General features: G+C 36.0%; 2 protein-coding genes and 1 long non-coding RNA gene across 3 annotated transcripts; 1 reads left to right on the top strand and 2 right to left on the bottom strand.

Moving 5' to 3' along the window:
* Positions 1-1899: 1899 nt before the first annotated feature.
* Positions 1900-4743, bottom strand: LOC113328824. The gene is made up of 3 exons (XR_003349572.1): positions 4512-4743; positions 2489-3825; positions 1900-2361 (listed from the first exon to the last, which is right to left on the bottom strand). It is a non-coding gene; the product is annotated as an uncharacterized LOC113328824 (long non-coding RNA).
* A 161-nt stretch (positions 4744-4904) lies between these two features.
* On the top strand, positions 4905-11784 carry LOC113328716 (LRR receptor-like serine/threonine-protein kinase GSO2). Its single transcript, XM_026575736.1, has 5 exons — positions 4905-4955; positions 6462-6565; positions 6668-8892; positions 8947-9061; positions 11106-11784. Exons 1-5 carry the CDS (start codon positions 4905-4907, stop codon positions 11782-11784), a joined length of 3174 nt encoding a protein of 1057 aa, XP_026431521.1.
* Positions 11785-14231: 2447 nt separating this feature from the next.
* LOC113328715 (trichome differentiation protein GL1-like) lies at positions 14232-16859 on the bottom strand. The gene is made up of 3 exons (XM_026575735.1): positions 16694-16859; positions 16369-16498; positions 14232-14958 (listed from the first exon to the last, which is right to left on the bottom strand). The coding sequence occupies exons 1-3, from the start codon at positions 16857-16859 to the stop codon at positions 14232-14234; spliced, it is 1023 nt and encodes a 340-aa protein (XP_026431520.1).
* Between the last annotated feature and the right edge of the window lie 714 nt (positions 16860-17573).

Below are 17573 nucleotides of genomic sequence, written 5' to 3'. Positions count from 1 at the left end.
CTTCCAAGTTCTAACAAAAACAGACGATTACAAGCAAAAAAGAAGATAAAGAAATTAAAGAGACGGAGCTAGACATATGTTATGGCACAGGGCATGAAATTACTAAAAAAAGCTTCGAATGTTGTCAAGGATCCATTTTTGGCTTTTAGTCGTATATGGCTGCATGTTCAACAATGTAGAGTTTCCTTTTAGTTTCAATTGAAGATCTGGAATTTGATATGTTCACAAGTTTAGAATTCAGTTGTCAATCATGCCAATGATGTATTTCTGTCGGTGGAAATCGCTAATGTTATGGTAATTCCACTTATGTTTTAAATTTAGGGAGTTCTTGTTTATACCCCACAAAATATTAACGGTACCCCTTTTGTTAGTTATAATTTGATTAACATGAAAATCATGAAATTCTTCCAAAATTTTGATATTGATACCCCTTCAGAATGTTTTTTATAATCATATATAACCGTAAAAATTATATCCCTATATACGTGTATGAAAAAATAATTTTTCTTCCAAATAAAGAACATAATTTTTATTGTGAGATAAATGGTGAGATTGTATAATAAGAATATACTATTCTTATATGTTATGGAAGAAGACAGAAACTTGCATATTGTAGTTTTATTTTCTGATCACAATATCTCAAAGATTTGTTTCTTCATTATGGAAAATAATTTGGTTCCAGCAAGATAATTTCAATAGATACTATTATAATTTACATGAACAATAGTTCTAAACAAGAATAAAAGGTTGAGAAGATCATTTTGTTCAATCAAGTACATAGGTTCTGTCTTATAGCAGCATACATGTTTCAAGTGATTCGAATGAAACATCTTATTGAACCTAATAATAATTAATCAAAAATGTCAACTTTTTGTTTATTATGTAAAGCTACCAGCTTGATTGAGATGAAGAGTGCAAAAGAGAAAGAGAGATTACTCGATTCTCTTCCCTGTTTATGTAACGACTTTGTGATTAAGTATATTTTAATCAAAATAAGACTGAGAGCATAATTGTATAGAGAATTAATAAGAAGAAAGGTTATGATTACTTACAATGTACAGAGGGCTAATGAAATTCCCACCAATTTCAATTTACAAAGGGCTAATCCATCAACACGCAACAAGAAATTAAAAACATGATTCCTAAAATAAAAATTCAAAACCAAAATTAGGGTTTTTACGAGCTAACATTAGTTTTACACATCCCAGAAAATGACGAATCCCAATTTTTTTTAAAGGATTGAGATTTTGCCGATACAGATAGAAGGAAGAAGAGAACTCGATATTTTTCATCAATTTCACGGATTTGCGTTTTTATTTGTGATTCGTTGTCCGGGGTATACATTTTTTGATGGGGTAGGTAGATAAATGCTGGGGATATGTAGATAAAAGGGTATCATTATTAAATCTGGGGGTATATAGAAGAAGACCCTAAATTTATCCCATCTGTTGTCTGTGTTCGATGCAATATTCTTGGTTACAAATCGTAACGGTAGGTTCCAAAGGATATACATATTCAGTTTTGAGAAACCTAGTATTCCATCAAACATTGTCAGTTATGCTTTTTCTTGTACCCTGGTTATGAAATTAGATTCTATTGTCTATTGAACTAATTTATTCTACAAGTTAGTAAGTCTAAAATCACACAGCTTTATCATTGCTTTCAATCACTCATAAAATGCAAGTTCAAAATGGGTTAAGTTTTGTACTTCAGGCTCTAATTTTGTGAGCCCAACAACATTTGACTCACCGTAGAGAACTTAAGATGTAAGATGCCTGGTCAGCGTGTTGGTATTTCCACGTTTAAACGTCTTGATTTCCCAAATGTATGGTCATTTTGACTTGTAAAAAAACAAAAACCCAAATGTATGGTCAAAGGTTTTGCAAATGGTGAGGACATGTTAGTAAATTAGCTGAAGTAGTTCAATAGTAAATTACATTTCATATATATTAACGGCCCTCAGTTTGCAGGGATGATATTCCTTTACTGGTATCACCCATTGTTTGTATGCTGTCTGTGTAAGATAATAATTCAGCTGCATCTAACAAGAGCATGCATTCTTCTGTGCTTGTTGTATTCGGTATATCCTCATCATCATCCAAGACCCAAGGGTGTTTAGACGACACCCTTGTCAATCCGTGCAGCACTATTGCAACTTCTTTCATTGAAGGTCTATTTTCTCCCTTCATCCGTAAGCACTTTTGTGCTAGTTCAGCCATTTCTTGGATCTGTTGGTGCCCATGCACACTACTGACTCTTTCATTATCATTTAGTACCAATCTATCGTCAATAATCACAAACAATCTGTTGGTTTTCACTGAAGAAAGGAAATAACTTGCCAGATTTCTATCCTCTTCGGATCTGTGTGGAAAAAATACAGTTTTACCGGTTAGCAACTCCAGAAGAAGAACGCCGAAGCTGTAAACATCGCTTTTATCTGTTAATTGGCTTGATTGCATGTATTCGGGATCTAAGTACCCAAATGTACCTTTAACTACTGTGCTTAACTGAGCCTCATCTGTAGGGTTGAACCTCGAACCACCAAAATCTGCTACTTTCGCTTTGTAATCATTGTCTAGAAGTACGTTAGCTGACCTGACATCTCTGTGAGTGCCAAATTCCACACCTAATAGTAATATTGCGTGCCAAATTCCACACCTCATAAGCATAAAAGCTGAAAGTAAGTAGGTATAAATTAAATGAAGGAGCAGTATCCTATATACCATAGATGAGAGTTCTTATTTCTCAAACATTCATAAACACAAACAAAGCATTACAATTCCTTTCCTAGAAATGGAAAGATTAAAAGAATCAACACAACTTTTGGAATTTAAAACTAAACAATGCATGTAATACACAATCAAACAATATGAATTTGTTAAACATAAACTCTTGTAAAAAAAAACAACAATAATCACAAAAGAGTTAAATGTAAAGAGTTAAATGTAAGGGCTTTATTTCCTTAATCTATCGAACAATCACTTATCCGGTGTGATCCCTCAAAGTGTTCGAAACATGGACATTTTAGAATCACTGGATCTCAGTTCAAACAAATTGTCTGGAAACATCCCCAAGTCTCTGGCATTAATCTACACTCTTGGGTATTTGAACTTATCTTACAATAAATTGTGTGGCAGGATCCTAAGTGAACCTCATTTTGATACATTGAATTATGATGGTTCAGCTTATCAAGGGAATGATTTATTGTGTGATTCTCCACCAACAGAAAACACTTGCTGGTGTGGGAGTAATTACCTAGAAGATGATGATCAAGGTGATGCAAAAGAGAAATTGGTGCTTTATGGTGTTGTTTCTTTGGGGTTTATACTTGGATTTTGGTCTCCTTTCTTTATTATGCTTTTAAGGAAAGAGAAATGGTGGTTTAGGTACTGGAAATTTTATTGGCTCTATTGTAGCTAGAATAAATGGATTTTAATGACAAAACTGATGGAAACTAGCTAATAAAATCCAGAAACTTTCTTGCATCGCTTTGTTTTTTCTTTTAAATTCTATCGCAGTGGTTTGTTTAACCATTCATGATTCATTCTTAAGAACTTTATCTTCCCAACCATTAAAGTATGTTAACATTAATCATTATATCCTAGATGTGTTTGTTTAAGCAATTTTCCAGTAAAAAATTACAGAATGAAAATTAAGTTTAAGAAAGGAAAACTTACAATGTACCACGCTATCTCTGGATGAACTCTACATCAGTTTGCAAATCTCATATCGTACTAAGCCTGATTCAGGCTTGATTACGACTTAATTTACTAATTCGCCTCTGTAGAAGCATCATCCGCAGAGTGGACGACGGAAGTGATCAACCTGCAGGTACAAAGAACAAAAAATAGTGAACAAGAAAGGCTGTCAAGAATACAACTGGTTTATACTCATCAGATCTATAGTCCAGATTACATTAGCAGTCAATCTGTGTTTCAGATTACAAGAGACATGGTGGTTTCCGTAATGGAATTGTTCATAAGGTTGCAGTGTCAATAGCAGAATGTATGAATAAAAATAGATAATACAATATTACTACTTTATTTGGATGCTAAGTGCTAAGTAATAGTAAAATTTTTGCAGAAACGGAGGGAGTAGTAATTTAGATTCTAATTTATGCCTTTGTGTGTATGATTTAAACATGTTAGAAACATTTCTCAAACAAATTGAGAGGATAGACAATTAAACATGGTGTGCATCCATTCGTACAATATACTACACATCAAACTTTTACAATCAATGTGTAACATGAGAGAGCTTGGAGAGCATGGAATCAATATAACATGTTTGGTATCAGATAATTCTATAATAGTTATTCAGAAGTTTGAGTCGTCCATGGATACAGCAAGACAATTACATGCCTCATCTCACTGGAGCATTTAATCAAACACTAACTGGTCAAGAATGACCACCATCAACGAGAAGGAAATCAATGAGATAACTGAACACCAATTTAGATTCTACACTGTAATGTTTAACTAAAGACACAAGTAGAGTTCACCGCCAATCACCTTGTTTACGTTCTGCTGGCCACGATAGTCAGTCACTTTGTAGACTTGAGGTCATAAATGGTGCTTCAAAAAGAAGAGGTTGTTCATCTTTCCTCTTTAAATACTGAAAATCAGCAAGAACCTAAAAAGAACCCATGATTAATCAATCAGATTAATTTACATAATTAATCTAAGATGGGCAACACTTATGGATTCAAAACTAGAAAAGCAAATAAATTTGAGGGTGAAAATGAGAGAGAACAAAAAGGAAATCTTTCCAGGTGGGCTAATAAAAGCCCGTACGCTACCAAGCATGCGGGTTAGGTTTATTGTTAGCTGGTGGCTGGCTTGGCTTTATACCAGGAGGTAGCAGTAGCACCACATGGCCCACATCCAAGAGATTCCTTGTAAATAATGGCTTACGATGGGGTTAAGTCCCTACCAGAGGGCGAAAAGAAAAGAAAGGTGCAGTAGCATCGCTAAGCTATCTTGCAGTAAGCCATTATTTACTAGAGAGTATGATGAAAATGGTGCAAGAGAGAAAATTATACTGGTTGATAGTCATCAGAGCTGTAGTTTGAACTGACTGTCTTACAGTAGGAAACATATGTGCAGTAACTACAAATAAAAGTTGCAAGGATTTCCATATATGCAACAACTGATCAATCAATATATTTTTGGTACTACGGCTTTATTTTGGGGTCTAACACAGGGAAAATAGCACGTCAAATTATAACAAATAATCAGTTTCAAACTCTTTACTATAGTTAACAGCTAGTCCAGGTACTAAACTTAAACAGGACAAATGCAGGTGCCAACTGAGATCTGGTTAACTAACTCTTCATTTATTTAATATTGAATTCCGATTCCATCATCAAATAGTTTTGTCATTTATACTAAAGTAACATTTAGAAGCAACAACTCAAAAGAATCTTAATTTAAACAAACAATGCACCTGCAGAATATTGTGCGCAGTCAATCTAACACCAATAGGAAATACTAATTGAGTATATTAAATAAGGCCATACCTAGCAGAACAGGCAATGCGCCTGCAGAATACTGTAATCCAGCAAATTAGGCGGCGTCCAAATTGACAGAGTACTGACCAAATAAGATTTTGACAGTCCATCTGAAAAGAAAACATAAACAAAACAAGATTATGGCAATGTCATCACCCAAAAAAGAAATCCAATTCAGATTCATCACATAAAGTTGGGCAAATACATAAAAAGGAATTATTTATCACCGTCAAATACCATCAATGATGGAAAGTCAGTAAATAGAATTCAATGCAGCATATGAGAATCTGCTCAATTATTATACATATACGTCAGATGGCGACTTTGTGATCACTATATAAACCAGGTTGTAACAACAAAAACAAAGAACATAGAGACATTTTTACAAAATACAGACCACTTACGAATCCACTTAGCCATGAAAGGCTCCAGCAGCAAACATATTCAGTTACAATTTCATCATCTTCATATTCCTCTTATCCTTTTCTTATTACTATGCATCATTCAACTTCTAAATTTCTCTTATGCCTGCCATGATAATGAAAGAATTGCCCTCTTGCATCTTAAATCCTCTCTAACAGACTTTTCTGGTCGTCTGTCGTCATGGAAGGTCAACCGCCATCAAAATTGTTGTGCTTGGCATGGAATTCAATGTTCTACTGAATCATTTCATGTCATCTCAATTAATCTCCGAAATATAGACCGCGAAATCAACCTTGAGGTTTCTGACTATTCACAGCCTACACCAAATACTTCACTTACAGGTACAATCTCTCCTTCTTTGTTCAATCTAATTCACCTTGAGTATCTTGATCTTGGTTTCAATGATCTGGACTACTCTAAAGTCCAATATCACCTTTCAAAACTCAAAAATCTTACTCATCTTGATGTCTCCAGTTCAAATTTTTCCGGCTTGATAACAACACAATTTGCTAATTTATCATCTCTACAGTACCTTGATATATCTGGATATGTTCAAACATCTGATTCCCAAGAATTGGTTTATACTACTTCTGAATTTCCCTTAATCTCGTCATCTTTAAACTGGGTTAAAGAGTTAGTCCATCTGAGGGTACTTAGATTAAGTGGTGTTGACTTATCTGAGGCAACTGTCAAACTGAATTGAGCTAAACCAATATCATTTCTTGCTCATCTCAGAGAACTTCACTTATCTGCTAGCGGTATTTCTAGTCCAATTTTGCCAATCCATGAGTTCCTTAATCTTTCGCGTCTATCAACTCTGAAAATGAATTTCAATGATAACCTCAATTCTTCAATACCAACTGAGATTATTAATCTTACTGCCCTTTCAGTTCTTGAACTAGCTGGTTGCTATAATTTGCAAGGCTCAATTCCTACCCTTCCTCAGATTAAACGGCTAGATGTAAGAGGAAACACTTATCTCCAAGTAAATCTTTCAGTAATGTTTGAACGTCAATTTCCAAGACTCCAAGCACTTTGGATTTCTTCAGTCAGTGTAAACGGATCTATTCCAAGTTCCATATCAAATGCTCCGGAGTTGCTTAGTCTGGTTGCATCAGATTGCTACCTTAAGAGATCCTTACCCACAACTATTTCTGCTCTTTCAAAATTGGAGTATCTGGACCTCTCTGAAAACCACATAACTGGTTATGTTCCTTCTTTTGGCTCCAATACGAAAAACTTGCAATATCTAACCTTCTTTCAAAACAAATTCCAAGGACCCGTACCTGAATCAATTTGTGATATCACTTCTCTTCAAAAACTTGATTTCTCTTCCAATGAACTAAGCAATATGTTACCTAGTTGCATCACCAAGTTGCACAATCTAAATTATTTAGATGTTAGTTCTAATTCTTTCGAGGGAATATTCTCCTTGGACTCTTTGATCAATGAGTTAAGCCTAACGGAATCAAACCTCAATTCAAACAACATAACCATCGAAATAGATGAAAACGAGCTTCCATCCAAATTTCAACTGGAGAGTTTGCAGCTGCAATCCTGCAATATGGAAGGGCATATACCAGCTTTCTTTTGCAAATTCACTAATCTCAGTACATTGGATTTGTCAAACAACAATCTTATGGGATCCATCCCATCTTGTCTCTTCAAACACCAGAATCTGCAGTATCTAGATCTCTCGCAAAACAACATCCAAGGTACAATGCCACGTGCGTTTCATTTTGATCCTAGTGCATTCATGTACTTAAATTTAGCCGATAACAAGCTTCAAGGTTCACTTCCTCTTCCGTCTCCAAGAAATATATTTTTCGATCTGTCAAATAATCAGTTCAGTGGAGGAATATCATTCGAAGTGGGAAAACGTCTTTCCACTTCCCGCTACGCCTCATTATCAAGTAATCAGCTATCCGGTACAATTCCTCTATCCTTTTGCTTAAACGGTGGATTAAAAATTCCTTTTAGCATTGGATCTCTAAATCTTTCCAACAACACCTTAACTGGAAAAATTCCTTCTAGTATGGGAAACTGCAGTTCCCTCGTTTTTCTACATCTTGGCATGAACAATCTCACTGGACACATTCCAAATGAGATTCAACAAATACCTATTGCATATCTTCTATTGAACGATAACTTTCTCGAAGGTATTTTTCCAAAATTCATCCGACAATTTCAGAAGTTGGAGGTTCTCAGCTTGGGAAACAACAGATTTGATGGTCGTATACCTACTTTCATCGGTTCATTCGAAGAAATTAAGATCCTCTCTTTAAGGTCAAACAGCTTCAACGGATCAATGCCCAAAGAGATCAGCCATTTGGGTCAACTTCAAGTATTAGACTTATCAATGAACAATCTCTCTGGTTCAATTCCAAGCAAGTTAGGAAACTTGACGATGCTAACAAGTAGGCCTAATTACTCTACTGCAGACTGGGGAGGTGGTTGGATTATCTCCGATATTCAATTGAGCATAAGGATCGATGGGGTGTTACAATACCTTAAACGCTTACACAATTACACTTCAGGTATCGACTTATCAAGTAACATTCTGGAAGGAAATATCCCAGAAGAGATAGGTCTACTACAAGGGCTTTCAATGCTTAATTTATCGAACAATCATTTGGATGGTAAAATACCAAGAAGTGTGGGAAACATGACTGGCTTAGATTCCTTGGATGTCAGTTTCAATGAATTGTCAGGAGAGATCCCAATGGAATTCACATCACTAGATTCCTTTGGGTATATAAACCTATCATATAATAACTTGAGTGGCAGAATCCCTGACGATGCTCACTTCCAAAGTCCGGGTGTGGATGGATTAGCTTTCCTTGGTAATGAATTCTTGTGTGGTATTCCTACCAAAAAGCATTGTGAGGGTGATCCTGTTGGTCCTACCAGCAACAAACCTGATGATAATACGAATGTGAATGTCGAAGAAGAAGAAAATGGTGCAAGAGATAAGGTTTTGTTATTTGGTTTTGTTATTTTGGGTGTGGCTGTAGGGTTTTGGGGTCCATTCTTAGTTTTGATTTGTAAAAAGGAGAAATGGTGGTTTAGGTACTGGAGAGCTGTTGATACTGCTGCATCAAGATTAACAGGTTGTATATCTAAAAATCAGTAACAGTAACTGTAATGGTGACTTAGGCTGGTATTTCTTGTGAGAGTTGCGATTCAAGATATCTTCGGTAACACAGAGAAATGGGATTTCTGTAAATGTTGAATGTCTTTTACACCTTAAGGTCTGTTTCTCTAATAGCAATCAAATTTCGACTACTGCAATATATAGTGGCGAATAAAATAAACACGAACATAGCATCATTGAATAGCAAATAATACATGGTTATGCTGTGTCAAAAAGAAAAGAAATACCTGGTTACGTTTTATGCGCAATAAAAGACTTAAGCCTGATAAAACTCTTTTTATGAATCATCCATCAACTTTACGGTAACGCAAAGCAGAAATAGTTCACACGAATGACCCGTTTTCCTGAAGCAGCAAGACTAGATTGATATAATCATCATGGTATTCACTGCAAATGAGAATTGATCAAGAGAGTTTATTGGCAAGATATATAGACAAAGAAATTAATCATAATTAATAAGATATCTGGCATATCGATAACCTAACAGGACTCACCTTCCTTGTTGGAAAAATATGAATTTGCAAGGTGCGCCATCTTATACTACTTCCTTGATGAAAGGATGAAATTTTTTCTTGCCATTTGCGTCTTTTAGACAAATTCACAAACAGTTAGGGTGCACAACTGCTAGGAATCTGTAGATGCCTAACTATATACAGGCAATCAACAATAAATTTCTTGAATGCCTAACATGAATGACTGACAATATCATTTAACTCACATCATTTCTAACCTCAAGCAAAATCGAAATTTTTGATGCTGTACATGGACAAAAACAAATACGACAAAATGTATAATAATTTCACCCTAGTTCAAACTGAACCTGGCTCGAGTATTTGTTCGTAGAACCATCTATTTATTCTTAGTTCTTGGAAGGTGATTCTGATATGTACTACGATCATAGTAGTTCTTAATCTTTTCTGCACCTAATTTAAGGACATGAACCCGTGAGAGGGCTACTACAGTCCGGAGTTATAACCCCAAAGGTGTCACTATCCATCCATAAAAAATCCATCAAAACAAAGGTAACACAAAAACCCCATCAAAATAAAAGTAACACAAAAATCCCAAAGAATTTTGATGAAACCAATTTTGAAATTTGGGGTTTTTGTATCATTTTCTAAAATTTTGGGAGTTTTTGTATCAATTTTATTTAAAATGGAGTTTTAATTGATCCCAACATTTGAATGGGGTTTTTGTACCACAAGTTTGGTCACCTTGGGTTTTTATGACTAGTTCTGGTGTTAGTCCTCAGGGGAGTTGGGGGAGTTGGGTGTAGTTGTGTTTTTTCCCGTTAGTCGTGAGGGAGTTCGAGGGAGTCTCTCAAAATCCCCGTTAGTCGTGGGAGAGTTTAGAAGAGTCTCCCAAACTCCCTAAAAAACCCCGTTAGTCGTGGGGGAGTTTGAAAGAAACTCTTAAATTCCCTGTTATTGGTAAAAATTAGAATGATAGGGAATTTGTTTTTTTTTGGAGTTCTGGGGAGTTCTAGGGAGTTTATAATGTATTTTTGGCTCACTCCAAATCTCTCAAAAAAGTAGAGATTTTGGGAGAGTCTCTCAAACTCCCTACACTCAACACACTAAACTCTCTCAAACTCCCTATACTCTCTTACATTCCCTCAAAATCCCCAAGATTCAAAATACATTAAACTCCCTCCAACTCACTCGTGGACTAACCCCCTGGTAAAGTTTGATTTGGGTACAATTTTTTTAGGAGATGCAAAGAAGCCGAAATAGACTTGTTAATGGACTTCAAACTGTAATTTGGCCCATATTAGACTTTGGAGTCGACTGGTCTGGGTCTAACCGCATACCTTTTCATTGGGTTGGCTCCGCCCATGCTGCCTCTGATCTATCAGTGCAAAATTGTTCTTCTTTTTTTTACATTCCTTTTGCCATTGGTCATCAATGTTGTCCCAGATCAAAAGGAAATAAAATCACGATTTTGGGTCCGTCCGTGGCCAAGATTAGGAAACAGAGACTGATATTACCCTTAGCATCAAGTCCAGTGCTAACATTTAAGAAAGGAAAAGATAAGGGCTTTTGGTACCAAGGGATATGCTAACATAAGCTTAATCAAGGATACGAGGGACATTCAGGGTGAGATCCCCTGGTGTATGCTCTTTGAAAACGGTATCGCACTTATCGGCGAGTCTAAGGAAGAGGTAGACGAAAAGCTGGAATTGTGGCGCCATACCTTGGAATCGAAGGGCTTCAAGCTTAGTAGTACTAAAACTGAGTACCTCAGGTGTGATTCCAGCGACTCCGGGACAGATGCGGGGGACATTCTAAAATATGGGAAACTTGTACCAAGAACAAATTCCTTTCGCTACCTTGGATCGATTATCCAAAAGGATGGGGGAATCGAGGAGGATATCCGACAACAGACTCAATCTGGATGGGAGAAATGGCGCCTAGCATCTGGGGTCCTTTGTGACGGCAAAGTTCCGCTAAAGCTTATAGGTAAGTTTTACAAGACGGCGACTAGCCCGGCGATGTTATATGGTGCGGAATGTTGGGCGATGAATAACCGTGACACCTTGAAGCTAAATAGTAGCGAGATGCGGATGCTGGGGTGGATATGCAACCACATGAGGTATGATCGGATCAGGAATGAATACGTACGCAAGAAACTTATGGTAGCACCAATCGAGGCGATGCTTTCCCAGCACCGGATGCGCTGGTTTGGGCATCTCCGGTGAAGACCACCTGATGCACCAGTCCGTTCAGGTTACATTATGCGTCCTGAAGGAAGGATGAAAAAGAGAGGCCGTCCGAAGCTAACTTGGGACGAATCCATCAAGAGGGACATGAAAAACCAGAACTTATCACAAGATCAGGCGTTCGACAGACAAGCATGGAAAGCGGCGATACGCGTGGACGAGGTAGGACTTCGGTATATGTAGACTAAACGACTCCTATTTCCTTTTGTTAATTTTACTTTATCCTCCAAATAAGCGAACACGTAAATGCAACCATGCTGAGTGTGCAAGGGGGAAACCCCCAATAGCGCTGCAATTGGCAAGATTTTGAAGGGGGGACACCCCCGTAGCGTCTGCAACATGGACAGGTTGTGAGAATATCCGAGTTAATGGTCGAGAATTCGTAATCCGATTAAAAACGGTGTTTCTTCACCTGGCCTCAAAAATCAACACAAAAGCGGCGCAGATAACGTCAAGTATGTGCCCACAGTAGTGTGGGTTGTGCAAGGCGTGACAGGCCGGCATAAAAACTATGTTATACATTTATGAGATAATCTCTAGTCTACCTGGTACTTACTACTGGAAAAAGACTTTGGTTTGGTTTGGGATATGCTAACATCGTGTATAGATGTCACATTGTTGTTCGTCCCATCTGCCCACATCAAATTTTTGATCACATCACAAATTTATCCAACAAAGTGAATCCTAAATAAATAACAGTCATCGGTTGATGTAAATGTCCCATCTACAGATTCTGTTTTGACGTTCTTTAATCACGAAAAACATCAATAATAATCGGGCGACATGTATATGCATATCGACCAATTAATCAACAAATTGTCGTTTTTGACATTTACATCGACCGATTCCAGTTATAACTGGAAATCTAGTTTTGAACTTTTTTAATTTTATAATGTATGAACGAAGTAAAACTTAATTAAGAGAAACGGGTTAACAGGCAAGTGCATAATTCTTTTTCATTTCTTCTCTTTTTAAGTGCAACTTCCGGATCAGATCTACGAGGTCTCTTATTTGGCATGTCCACTAATTAGTTTTTGATGCGGCATTAAGTTTTCAAAAGAAATGAAAAGGTTAGAGGGTTTTCTTGGTTTTAGCTTTTCATTAATAAAAATGACTTGAGAATCAAACTCAAGTTGGGAATTATTAGCTAGGATTAGAATTAAATTTAATAGTGAGGGTAATTTCATACTTTCACCGCTTTCCCATAACCCTTTTTTCTATGTAGGAACAAAATTCGTAGGCCTTGGATAATTTTTATAGGGCTCAATTTAGTCAGGTTATTTAAGTTTATTCAAGTTATCTTTCCAATTAGACTTTTTAAATATATGACTTATATGTCATTAGTTTTCCGAAGATTTATCGAAATTTTATTCTTTTGTAATGATATTTTTGTGAATTAACGAGTTTAGATAGTTTTATTACCTTAAACAAACTAGGTATAATAAAGCTTTAACAACCGTTAATCAATCAAATCAATAGTCGAAAACTAATAACAATATAAAACTCTAATTTCCCACCAACCGTATTATCTAAACGCTTCTTAATCCCACCAAGGTCTTTAAACTAGCAGACGTAACATATTTCACCTGAACATCCACAATGTACGAGGAAAAGATGCATCAAAACTATATCTGGTCAGAAAATCAACCGCAGTGGAACGCAGCAAAGTTATATATGGTTGAGATTTCCAGGGTTAGAGACTATTTTTGGTCAAAAAATTGGAGTAAAAATACACATGGTGGAGCGGAAATTAAGAATTTTTCTGGAACGGGACGCTGGTATAATAACCTTTGGGGTGGGACGGAAATTAAGTGTACGCACGATGGTGGACCGTACATATAAAGTCCGCCTATTTAATATAAACCAATATATCAAGTCTTAAGTCACACACATTTGTGACACATGTGGTGATTCATCACCAGACGAACATATAAAATTGGCCTCACTTGTGCCGACATATAATATCCGTTTGTCCAAATTTTAATCTTTCCTCTTTATTCTCCACCATGGAGCAAATCAAAATTTTTTTCAGTTTATAGTTTGATTTTAATCTTTAGGTTGCTCGTATGATTGTGGAAAACCCAGGTCATTTTCTTTATTTATCGTTATACATAATGCATTACAGGACAAATTAAACTTATTACGACAGGATAAGTAGATAATTAAAGGGCAACCACAAAAACCACCTATACTTAAAAACTTATCTCGACAGGACAAGTAAATAATTAAAGAGCAACCACAAAAACCACCTATACTTAAATAATGTGACGGAGGCACTGGCCACCCCCATGGACAGATGGCCTACTCCAGCAAACTTGTCCGGCCGAAATCACAAATTATTTCGACGGCATGCATGGCTCAACATGCCTAAACTATTTCTTACATTCCTCCGATAATATGATCAACATTAGAAAATCACTTGATGATTAGATTTGATATAAATCACCTAAGACATCGCATAGATTATCATGGAGATAAAAGTCATCCCAGCAGTAGAAGTTACTTTTGTTAGTATGGCCCTTCATCATCATCCCATCCTCAAGATTAATGCTTGTACTGTTTCCATCACCGAATAATGCATTGTTATCGTATGTGGTAGTCATCAGTTTCTTCTGCTTCTGTTTCTCCCGGTCTTCATCTCCTACCTCAATGTCTTTGCTTTTGGTTTCATCAAACAAACTAGTATTCATGTTATTAACTTGTCCTTCATCTTTTAGTTCCAAATGACAAAGATAATCATCCACCGACAAGTATGTATTTTTTATCATCTCTTCGCGATCATTGTTCTTTGTTACTAATCGGTTATTATTGGTAGTAGTTGTAGTAATATTATTAGGATTCATTCCAGTTGATGTTGCTTCATTTGAAATCCACTTGTATGTGGAAGGAAAAGTTCTAGGTACCGACCTTATAACTTTTGTCATGCTACTAGTAGCACTAGTATTGGGACAAGGGTGTGTATGCTGATCTAGATCCTCCAGATGATCACGTACGACATTATCGTCATGACTGATTTTCTTGGTGATGCTGATTTGATTTTTTCCCTCAACATTGTGTTTAGAGGAACTAGTTTTCTTCAGTAAATGAGTGTTGTAGTAGTTTTTGATATCATTTGCTGTTCTTCCTGGAATTCTACCAGCAATTAATGTCCATCTGGGGCAAACACCGAAACATAAAGTAAAGTGAATATGTTTAAATATTTTAGGTATTAGTCATGAACAAAAAAATTAACAAATCCTCCTTCCGTTCCATTTTTAGGTATGAATTTGCTAGCTAGGACCACAAGGAATTTAATTATAAGCGGCTGAAATATACGTCCTGCCAAAATGGCGCTAATATTCAGAGATAGAGACACTTGACAGAACTCTCGTACAGGAATAACAAGAATTTCATCATTCAACACAATGGGAGGTTGAGACTTGCCATGCCATAAATGTCAATCTATGATGTCCGCACGGAAGGGGGACCGAAAATGTCATCCAGTATAGGAAACTTACTGGATATTTTTTAAGGAAACAGCAGGCGTTGTGTTACAAGTATTTTATTTGGTAGGCCAAAATAATATGATAAGTGCACCATATATGTGGTCTCTTATATCATAGGACCTTTAACTTTATGCTGTTTTCTGATTGAACAACTTTGTGGTCCTTACTTATAACAAAGTGGTTTTATTGTGTACATAGAAAAGTACGTACAAGGATCGGAAATCACCTGATCGGCTGATCGGTAAACGTAGTTCCCAAGAAATGAAGTAAGTTGGTCAGACACTTGGTGGTTGTATCAAGGAATCCGTTGAGGGATAAAAAAAGAATTATTTTTACTAATTACATAGGCCTGTATGTAGGATGCATCTTCTTAAAGCAAGGACTGGTAGAAAGAACCACGCCTACCAATGAGTTACTTTGGCCTTAAAATACTACAACCTTACAGTCTCAAAACTTTTTCAGCCTCTAGCCGAAGTGATATAATAGACAAGGGAGAATCTTAGATGTCAAAAGAGCCCCGCCTGATTAGTTTATTTTTTCTTCACCTTTTCATGTTTCTTAATGTTATTTATTCATTTTTAACCAAGAAAACATTTTCTTTTTTCTTCAAGCCAGAACGTACTTCCTCCGTATTATTTTAGATAAAAGGTTAGAGTATTTCATGCAATTCAAGGAAGGAATATATATGAAGCCTTTAAACATCAATTGTTATTCCAAAACTTAAAATTAAAACGTTTGATTCTAAAAAAGAATATAAGCGTATTTGCATGCCAAAAGGTTTATGAAAATATGTGAAAACTTCAAACTATTGTGGAATTATGAAAAAACACTAAACCTTCGTCAAAAATGGAATGGAACCTAGTTAGATGGTCAAGAAAGCGTATTCTAGAGATAATTCCACTACTTAAATGGTGCTTCCACTCTTCCACTAGCATATATCCCACTTTGAATGAGATATCAGTATAAGATATTAACCTCTGTTTTATTTGCACTTTCGTATATTTCTTTTAACAATAGTAACCGCGCACAATCAATAGATGATTTGGCGCAGATGATGAGCGAACAATCGTATACTTGCCTGTTACCAAGAAGCTTATGCATCCTGATGACGAGATCTACTTCGTCAGGTTTGAATTCTCCTCTATAGATATTTGGTTGTAGATAGTTCAACCATCTCAATCTACAGCTTTTACGACATCGATTCAGGCCTGGAAAATATTAATTAAATTAGATATTTGATCGCACGCATGTACGCGTATGTGCATTTAGTTGTGATGCTTGGAATTTTCCATATTTTAATTTATCATTTTCCCATAAGAGATATTTGGTATATTCTTTTCGAACTACAAAACGAATTAGAAACAAGAAAGTTTTATTTGCAGACATCTTATAGAATGGTATACCTGCTCTCCGAGGAACTTGATACCATTCTCCGATACCATACTTTTCAATACATTCCCTAAGCAGTACATCTTCAGCTTGAGACCAAGCTCCTTTCTTCAAAGTTATTTTTGATAATGATGATGTTTTTCCTGAAGAGGAACCGACCTCAAAATTTGGACGATGCATATTACTTAGTTATCACTTAATCAAAAGACAAACGCAGAAACAGAAAAATTACACTGATAGATAATTAATTAGTAGCACATAAATATAGTAATGCATTTGCCAGTGAGACTAATAATAGATATAAGTTGTGAACGAAAGAGTCTATTTATAGTGCAAAGTTAGAGAACGAAAGAGTCGACTTTTATGGCTGATTTGGTTACTACGATTGCAGCGACAACAACCAAACTACGTGCAAATTTTGTAACCACATCCATGTATGTACGTTTTTTTTTCTTCTTTTTCTGTCTCATTCTCTCATATAACAAAGAAAATTTATTGAAACGGTACAACCTACGTAATTCGATGGCCCGTGGTACCAAGTGGCACCATCTATTTTTGTTTACCAAAATCACTTCTTGTCTTGTAGATCTTCTAGTATTTATCTATAATGGTTTTTATGGTTAGTTGGTGAGAATAAGAGAAGCAAAGGCGTAAATTAGTGGCTAACATTAAGAAGCCACGTCTTTATATTAAAACATGGTTGATGATAGATAGCCGGCATTAACAAAATTGGTATCAGAAGAAGATTAAAACAAGATTAAGGTTCGATTAATACAAGATTATTTCGGTTTTGAATATCTCATCCGCTATGGTCTTTAATCTTCTTCGTTGAATGAAGGTTTAAGGTTTGCCTTTGTTGATTGGAGTGAGGAGTATTCTGTTTTGGTGTTCAGC

This window comes from Papaver somniferum, unplaced genomic scaffold (assembly GCF_003573695.1).
Source record: "Papaver somniferum cultivar HN1 unplaced genomic scaffold, ASM357369v1 unplaced-scaffold_114, whole genome shotgun sequence".
In the NCBI taxonomy this organism is placed as follows: Eukaryota; Viridiplantae; Streptophyta; class Magnoliopsida; order Ranunculales; family Papaveraceae; genus Papaver; species Papaver somniferum.
This window is presented reverse-complemented; position numbering and strand designations above follow the sequence as displayed.